This window comes from Bidens hawaiensis, unplaced genomic scaffold (assembly GCF_021521415.1).
Source record: "Bidens hawaiensis isolate Kalapana, Puna unplaced genomic scaffold, B.hawaiensis_p1.1 tig00030771_1, whole genome shotgun sequence".
In the NCBI taxonomy this organism is placed as follows: Eukaryota; Viridiplantae; Streptophyta; class Magnoliopsida; order Asterales; family Asteraceae; genus Bidens; species Bidens hawaiensis.
The window spans coordinates 94706-104671 of NW_027495138.1; the positions used below are offsets into that span (position 1 = coordinate 94706).

The 9966-nt window shown below is 32.1% G+C and overlaps 1 protein-coding gene across 2 annotated transcripts; it reads left to right on the plus strand.

Moving 5' to 3' along the window:
- The first annotated feature begins 4375 nt into the window (after positions 1-4375).
- On the plus strand, positions 4376-6514 carry LOC143580941 (transcription factor MYB52-like). Of its 2 annotated transcripts, XM_077063845.1 has the most exons (3): positions 4376-5018; positions 5711-5942; positions 6126-6514. In XM_077063845.1, the coding sequence occupies exons 1-3, from the start codon at positions 4862-4864 to the stop codon at positions 6409-6411; spliced, it is 675 nt and encodes a 224-aa protein (XP_076919960.1). In that variant the 5' UTR covers positions 4376-4861; the 3' UTR covers positions 6412-6514. The 2 variants fall into 2 exon arrangements, with proteins under 2 accessions (XP_076919960.1, XP_076919959.1); XM_077063844.1 differs by having other exon boundaries at positions 4378-5018; positions 5711-6514.
- The last annotated feature ends 3452 nt before the right edge of the window (positions 6515-9966 follow it).

Consider the following 9966-nt stretch of genomic DNA (forward strand, 5'->3'; position numbering starts at 1 on the left):
AAATTAGGAAAAGCATTATGTGTGACAAACGGTAAAGACAATGGCCACACCACAAACAACAAAAGAGTGTTTGAGTGGAAACTTCACATTTTTAGCCACATTGACAACAACCTCCGGTGTCTATATGATATTATTAGCCACAAAGTACCTCACTAGGTGTGACGAAAAGTTCGCTAATAGCCATACTTTAAATTAGGAAAAACATTATGTGTGACAAACGGTAAGACAATGGCCACACCACAAAAGAGTGTTTGAGTGGCAACTTCACATTTTTAGCCACATTGACAACAACCTTTAGTGTCTATATGATATTATTAGCCACACAGTACCTCACTATGTGTGATGAAAAGTTTGACAATAGCCACACTTTAAATTAGGAAAAACATTATGTGTGACAAACGGTAAGACAATGGCCACACCACAAAAGAGTGTTTGAGTGGCAACTTAACATTTTTAGCCACATTAACAACAACCTTTAGTGTCTATATGATATTATTAGCCACACAGTACCTCACTATGTGTGACGAAAAGTTTGACAATAGCCACACTTTAAATTAGGAAAAGCATTATGTGTGACAAACGGTAAGACAATGGCCTCACCACAAACTATAAAAGAGTTTTTGACTAGCAAGTTCACATTTTTAGCCACATTTACAATAACCTCCAGTGTCTATAAGTTATGATTAGCCGCACAATATATCACTATGTTTGACGAAAAGTTTGACAATAGCCACACTTTAAATTAGGAAAAACATTTTGTGTGACAAACGGTAAGACAATGGCCACACTATAATCTACAAAGGAGTTTTTGAGTGGCAAGTAAATATATTTAGCCACTTTTAATGTAATATCCAGTGTCTATATAATATAATTAGCCACACCATTATTAAATTTAAGTGGCCATTGCTTTCCTATATCCACACAGTATAGGTCACAATGCACGCTTAACACAACCCTATTGGCCACATTATTATAAAATTCATGTGGCTGAAACATTAATTCATGTGGCTATATACGTGCAATGGTCACTCATAGTAAATACGCATGTGGCCATTTTCTACTATTTAGCCACACTTATTGGAGAGGCTTCTTGATGGCCAGCAACTAATGCCTGTACCCTTTAGCCACACTTATTACCACATAAGGCCACTAAAAACTGTGTGTGGCCATATCATACCCACGGTGTCGCGAACTTTGGCCACATATGACCTGAACCAAATGTGTGTGGCTAAAGGCCTACGACCAAACTTTTTTCGTGTGGCCGAAGGTCAATTTTCACGTAGTGTCACTAAATAAATCCATTTCCGCACCCTAACCTAAGCCACATCAAAATCCTTAGTTCTTTTCTCTATGCAACCGGTGGGTAATAGGTGGAGATATGACTTGCTACCAAGCTTATTACATTGTGTTCATACTCGGTATTGAGGGAAGAGAGATACTAGCACATTTTTTGCAGGTCCAGATATTAAACCGAGAGGAGAGATATTATATTATGAGGGGTATGAACGTGTGTGCCTTAACCAGAAACAAAGTACACTCGTTTGGACGGTTTCATAGTTTTAAAATGTATCATTAAATTATTTGGTGGGTTATCAACCTTGACAGTGTCAGTTCTTGGGAATTGGGTATGACCTTATACCTCACTAGTATTAATACTGATAATTGATGAACCGTCGATCGAGGTGTATGTGTTGCATGAGAGTTTTCTTGTGGGCAAGCAAATGATAAGTGTGGGGATGTGATGTGTGGGTAAAAGTACACGCCTTAAGTGTTTTATATTTTGTGTTTTACTTGTTTATATGTAACGAACACAAATACTTTGATAGGTTTTATGGTTACAGGTGTGCGGAGCTTAACGGAGCTTAAAGAAGCTAATTTAGAGCATTCATGATGGAGTGGAAATGAAAGTGATGATCCATGAGAATATAGAAAATTGAAATACGAAGACATGGCCGCAAACAGGGAGGAAAACGAAGTTGAAATGAAGATTTTATGAAGAAAACAAGATTTATGCTGGGAGACCGTAAGGCAGATTGGTCTGACCGTAAGCTACGGTCTAACCGTAGTTTACGGTGGCCAGACCGTAGCTTACGGTCTGGTTTGACGGAAAAAGGGATTTTGGGTGATTTTTCTTCCATATTTAAGCCCAAAAACCCTAGGGTCGATGCTATTCAATATTATTCAGTTTTGGGGCGATTTTGAGGCTATCTTACACCACCATAGCACATACTAATCAAAAGATTGATCCATGAACATCTTCTCCAACATCATAATCAAGAACATGAAGATCAAGATGCAAGGCTAAAGACTTCATAACCATCTCCGGATGTAGGTTTGAGTTGCTTGTTAGGTTTTGTTTATTCTAAACTTTAACTTTGGATTGCAATTGATTAATCATTCGATTAATCAATTCTTTGAGTTTGCTTTCGTGCTTACACGGTTTTAATTAATTGATTACTTAATCTTTAGTCAGTTAATTGATTTGTGGTCATCAACAATTAGGATTGAGTTCTTTCGTCATTGACCCGTTTATCATTAACCATATTATTGATTTTGTGTTTCAACAAGTAAAACCGATTATCAAATAGATTTTCATTTAACTTTGTCAATTGTTCGGATTCAGTTCTGACGATCAACACGGTCAATCGTTAAGTCTTTTGGTTTACATATTCTATAAGAAACTGTCCAAAGAAGTTTATCAATTCCTCAACTTGTTGCAAAACCCGAACCCTAGAGTTTGGTTATTTTTACATAATTATTTACAAACTACTCATTTAAACCGCTTGACATCGTCTGTCCAATTTTAAGTATTTTTATAATAGAAATTGAGTTCCACTTGCACTTTCCACTCCCTGTGAATTCGACACCTTACTTGCCCTAGCTAGTAAAAGTATTTTACAAATATTTTTGATTGACCTTTCGACATCGATCAAATAGTAAGAGCATGCTCATGCAAACCTAACATTTATGAAAAATAATCTTATCCTTTTCTCACAAACTCCTCTCCTACTATCTTCCTTCTTAACATATCCAGTAATAACCCAACCCAAAAAGATACGAGATCTCGGTTGCTTACAAGTGATTTTCGCTAGCTAGTAAGTGAGATTGATTCAAGAACTTAGTTGTTTGATCCGTATTTAGGACCTACACATACCAAGTAAAAATTTTTTATAATAAGTTAATTAAAGTTTTTATAAATAATTTCATTTGATATAAAAAATAATTGGATTATAAAAAGTAGATGAAAGTTAACGTACAAATGAAATTAACGTTTTAATTGTGAGAATCAAGTAGAGTAATTATGTAATTACTTTTTGATGTAATTACTTTACTTGTATATATAATTAATTTACTTGATTCTCATAGTTAACACATTAATTTCATTTGTATTTGATCTAAACCTATAAAAAGTATATGTAAGTGTACGTTGGTGTTGAAATGTAAAGACTTGGAATAATGTTTGTTACGATAGAGAGATAATAAGTGTTTTTAAAGAATTAATATAGATTTAATGTGGCAACTAAGTGTACATTTGTGATTGACTCAATTCAACCTTAACTAATGTGGATAGGCTTAATTAAATAATTTGTTAATATCACTTACACAAATTGATTAAATCATGTGATACAATAACGTTATATCAAGATTTATTGAGTTTGGAATTATTTTATATATTTATTATTAGTTTAGTATAGTAGTTTATTTATATTATATAATAAAAAAAATCACTTTTATCACCTTTATATTTCTTCTCACTGTTATTTATCTCATTTCCAACTTATTAAATACATGTCTTTTTTCAATAATTTTTATTTTTAAAATAAAATACTAATTATACCTTAAAATCTGGGTAACTATGTTATCAATTAAATATAGGAAATAAAAGTCAAGTTAAACTAAAGGAGAACCATGGAACCATGTGTTTTGCATGTAAACCTTTTGCTATTTAAATTATTAATCTGTTATATAAGAAACGCGTCGATGATGCAAAATCATGTCGAAACTCTTCATAATCAGTAGTCCAAAAAGCTAGGTTGGTCAGTATGTTTGACATGTAAGTTTTCATGATCTTCTAACGATAATGTTGATGATAAACTCCTCAGTAACATGTAAGTAAATTATGTACCCTTATCTTCTTTTTCTACGTAGTGTCGCAGACGAATTACTGACGGATCGAATAGCAACATAAGCTAGTTTCATCGTGAGATTTTCTATGAAAATACGTCCGTTGCTAAAAGCGCTTCAAGCAACAGCGGTTTCTAGGTAGTAACAACTACTGATTTTGAAAATCGATCTCTTGTTCTAGCTTGTCTATAAAATTCACACATAGCAAAATCCTATAGGACGAAGGAAATTATGTTTCTAGTGATTTTATACTTGTTAGACCTTTGTTTATTTCCTAATAACTGAATTCCATTATTGAAGGGAAATACAATAGCCATTAGAAAGGTCAAAAACTAGCTTAAACATATAGTTGAAAAAGAGAATGTAGAAATAGTTGGGAGTTGCACTGTTTGTTTCAAGAAATAGAAAAAGAAAATTCCAAAAGAAAACAACAAACGGCTATGTGTGTATTCTCATACGTAATTCTCTCTTTTAGCCTAAAAACTAGTTGATAGAAAGTTTCGTGCAAAACCAACAAAAGTGACTGCCCATCCACAACTCTAAACCAACCTACTTTATTTATTTTCATCTCAACAAATCCCTTCTCTTCCTATAAAATCTTCATCCACACCTTCTTCTGTTTGATTAATTATTGTTACATGCTGATTGTTAACCAACAACTAAAACTACCACTTTAAGAAAACTCCGTATTTCTGTCGCGAAGCTTATTTTAATTATATAGTTTTTACAGTTATTTATGGAGGAAACAAGAGGTGGTGGCTCTAGTGATGATTCAAGGATGTGTCCTAGAGGACACTGGAGACCGGCTGAAGACGAGAAACTGAGGCAGCTTGTTCAGCTTTACGGTCCACAGAATTGGAATTCGATTGCGGAAAAACTAGAAGGAAGATCAGGTGTGGTTTATGTTTGTGGGTTAATCTTGTTTTGATGTTGTTCTTTTTATGGATCAACATGGTTAAATATCTGATTAATTTTAGTAAAACTTGTAATCAATTGATTATGGTGGTTGATTACAACAACTTAACTAAACAAATAGTATTTGATCAACAAAAGTATTTTCATCTGATGATTATTTTGAAAGATATTTGTGGCCAAAATTAAGTTTATTCATTTTTCTTATTATTTTGCTTCTAGGCAATTAACAAGAACACTTGAGTCATTACTTCTTATATTAACGGAACCCGATATATTTTCATAGTTTCTTGAACAAGTAGAAGGCTTTCTGAAAATATTTTAACTTTCATGTATCTTTTACTCTTCAATTTCAAACAACTATATCTGTCTAAACAAACTGATTTCTTAATCTTCTGAAATAAATAGAATAAGATCAATTCAAGATCAATTATACTAAATAGGATCTTCTCAAAAAGTCAATTTAGGGCATCATAAAAACATATTTTTCTAATGATACTATGAATAACTATAATAATGAACAAGGGCTCTCTTCTAGAACATGTAAATATTACTAGCCATAAAAAGATGGATTAACTTAGTTAGAAATAAAAAAAATATATATTTATGCTTGGGATATAGATATATTTTGTGTGTGGAAAATTAATCCATTGCGTCTGTTAATATTGTGCAGGAAAGAGTTGTAGATTAAGATGGTTCAATCAGCTTGATCCTAGAATAAACAGAAGGCCATTTACAGATGAGGAAGAGGAAAAGCTTTTGGCAGCTCATCGGGTACATGGAAACCGATGGGCTCTCATATCGCGGTTATTTCCTGGACGAACCGACAATGCTGTCAAGAACCACTGGCATGTTATTATGGCAAGAAAGCAAAGGGAAAAATCCAAACTTTGTGAAAAAAGAAGGTATGAAGATGATTTGCATAGTTGTAAACTGAATATGGATCATGGAGTACTTCAAAGGGCCTTTCACTCCAACAAGTATTCAACCTCAATCTCTTTTGCATCTAGTTTTAGTCAGTTCATGCAGTTACAGAATCCAAATTCTTGGTCTTTTAGGCATCCTAATAACATGATAGCAACCAATAGATACTTGCAGACGGCAGATTTTATCGCACAAAGACAGCGTAAAGACTTATGTAGTTCTAGTCATCAAAGCATATCAGAACATTATGGGTTACAAAACCATATAAATTCTAGTGCATATAGACATCAGGATTTTGTGCTTCAGGAGGCGATTGTTTCCGAGAGAGAACGCCCGAAGCGGGTTAAGACGACGGTGAATTTTGAGAAAGATAAAGAAGAGGAAGAAGCAGTCAAGAACAAAGATGATGTACCTTTTATAGATTTTCTTGGTGTGGGAATTTGTTCTTGAATACCAACATTATATATTTAATATTTAGGGTTTCTTGTGTATATGCACCATATACATGTGTGTATATATGTGTGCTAAAACTTAAAACTATCTTTTAATTTAATCCAGGTATTTCTTTTACTTATTATTTCTTTCCAAAATACTAATCTTATATATGCACATGATCGAAGATAATTCATCATAAGCATGGAAGCATTGAAGTAAAAGTATAAACGATATCAAATAGTAGTCTAATTAATGATCGTTTATTGATTTATTTTTGTGATAAATAAATGTAATACAGATAACACTATTTAATAAACCATCGAAATCTTAATCTGTAACAATCTTTATTTTAAACTAGGAGAAAACTAGCTCAAAATCTCCTAGGTTTTGTATACGACAAATTACCTCCCGTAGTTACACAAGTTACTCAAACATAAAGTAGTTGTAAGAATTTTAAAAGATATATAAATTGAGTTAGTTGTGTTAAGTTTCTACCTTACAATAATGGCTAAAGAGGATTATATTTTACATACGTAACTGCCTTGAACATAACAGCACGATGAACAAAATGCAAGTGTTACTTGTTAATTTATTATGGAAAATAAACTGTCCTTAGCATGATGCTGAAAGTTCAACAGAACATGCTTTTCTATGAGATATCAAAGTTCAACGCACAAGTCAATATATAGGCTTAAAATAACCTTGAAACATGCATAATATTTCAAAGAACATATATAACCTCTTTGAGGTGGCGGTTTGTGGCTTACTTGTGGTTTTGCTTGAAAGTATAATTTTTTTTTTGACTCTTTCAGTGAAAGAGTTATTACTATCGATTAAACCTCAAATATTGTTGTATTAGATTGTATGATTTAGGGTTTCATCATAGATGGGTTTATATAGACAGCCATATTACGTACATGTCTAGTACCTAAATATTAGTATATTACTATGGTCTAATACTATGACTAGACCAAAAAAGAGAAAAAAAAACTCACGGATGAGAATTTCACGACAAACAAAATCAAGAAAAGAAATTATTTTTCTAAAACAGTAGTTGAAACATGATTGTTAACAGAATCACTACGGGAGTATGTGACGCTTTTTGGGAAGAGTATGGTTTTATTTATCGGTGATATTTTGAAATGATCATCGAGTATCATTATATTGGCAGTCATTTGCTTAAGATTTTGTTTAGGGGTTTTTTCAATCGTTGCGGAGTTTTGTGACAATGGTTCCTCATAAAATTTGAAGATGAATTTGGTTAGGATTTCCTTTCGTGCCTTTTAGTCGTTGTTGCGATATATCTTCCTTCGCAAAAGAAGTCTATACGTGAATCCGATAAAAAAATATTACCCGAAACATCTCAAAATTTCATTTATTTGTCTCTCGGTCTCTAGTTAATGGTAGTATTTCATTTTGTTGTGAATTAATGGTCTACATTCTAAAATGTGATATATCTAATGCATAAAGGGGCGGACCATGCTTAGAATAAGGGGTAGCCTCCGTTATCACTCAACTTTTTACCAGTAATGTAACTTTTTATATATTTTGGTTGGTTTTCGTAATCCAATACCCCTGCAAAAATATAGCGTTACCCCTATTTGTTTAAATTCCAACCAAATTAAAAGCCAAAACCACTTAAAGTCCAACCAAAATTTAAGTCCAACCCAATTAAAACCATTGTTTGTTGTTCCTTGATGTTCGGACGCTTGGTTTAGGCCGGACATCAATATTCAACAAAACAAAATTTCATTCACCCAATACTTCCACCTCACGCTGCCTCGGCCCCTTCTTGCCCTCCTTCGGTCACTAGACCTCTATGCTGCAGCCGAGTGACTGACGGTCAGTGCTCCTTTAGTCCATCTTCCATGATTTGAATTCTATTTGTTCAATTTAGATATCCTTCTACTTCTATTTAAATTGTAACTGTTTATTTGTTTATATAAATTGTTAATTTGAAATTGGTTATGAACGAATGATTTTTTTCTTTGAAAATTGAACTTTTAATTTTTGTTGTATATGGGACTTGAAACCCAAGGTTTTCCCCTCTCAAACCCAGGTGTTTTAAAAGTTTTATCTTTACCAATAGACCACCACCCAATTAGTAGCAATTAAATGATTGATTATGGTTTGATGGATATTTGGAAAATTTAAACTGAAAATTGTAATTGATTAGAGATTTAACATTTATGTGTAAATTGTAATTGATTATGGATATATGTTTAATTTTTGTCCTGTTTAAAATTAGAGAATTTGAAAGATGAAAAACAAAGTTTTATTAACAATCCTTTTAAAAAAAAGTTCCAAAAAAATGATGATATTGGTCCAACACCAAGTTCATAAGAAAAAAAATTGCATGAAATACGGTAAAAAAAATTCGGTTATCATATAAAATACGATGTTAGTTTACATTTAAGAAATTCGGTAAAAAAAATTTAAATGTTACCCTTAAGATTTTGGTCTAGATCCACCACATAATACATCATACATTTTATTGGTCATATGTATGCATCCCAAAGGAGTCGTTATCTAGGAATATGTGGTCGATTCTTTGGTCGTGAAAGTAGGTAGGTTTATATTTTATTCGATTGAAAAAATTATAGAACTTGGTTGACACACTTCTATTTGTTTTTCTGACCGATTGAAAATTAAGTGATCGTTTATGGTTGTAACATTAATTTGTAGTTGTGACTTGTGTCTCTATTAATTTGATTGAAAATTTGGTTATCACACTTATATTTTTATAAATATTAGATTAAAAGTTTGGTCGTATCTGTTTGTGACACTTGATATTTGTATTTTAGATTATATTATCGTCCTAGCTTTAAAGCATGTGTAACACACAGAATGATCCAAATAATAAAGTTACAAATAAAGCAACATAATGTATATCGAAAAATGTATTACATTTATGTTTGTATCGATACTATGTGTAATTGATATTATTTATATCACAAAATGATTTTTTCCCAAAAAAAGTGAATTTAATAATGAAATAATAATAACACAAGTGCAAAAACATATTTGAGAACTCTCCATCTATTAGAAATTTCATTCTCAGTATCATATATAACTGAAAGAATTTTGATAACGAACCAATTTCGTATAAGACTTCTCATACAATAATAGTTCTGAGTTACAACAAAAGATTTATATAAGTTTGAGGGGACTTCTCGACTTTGTCATAATGACAATACATAAATATAACACGTTAACATGTTCGAATTTGTGAATGTTTTGCTTCACTTGAGCGTAGTTTTGTATGACATGTGTCACATACAACACTCGATCACAATTAAAGGAAAAGTCAATGTTGACACAAATATTTCAAATTTGATAAAAGTTGGAGGCATTGATAGGTCTAGAGGTGACATGTCGGAAGTGTTCACAATTGTTTCTTAAATTTTAATAGTTGTGGGGAAAATAGTCAATTGTAAAATCCTGAATCTTTTCATTATTTCCAAAAATGTCATTGAAAATAAATTCGAAACCCAAATCACGTTTAAAATTCTTACTTCCATTTATTTAACATTTTGAAAGTCAAAATTTTAAACATGTAACAAATTTGAC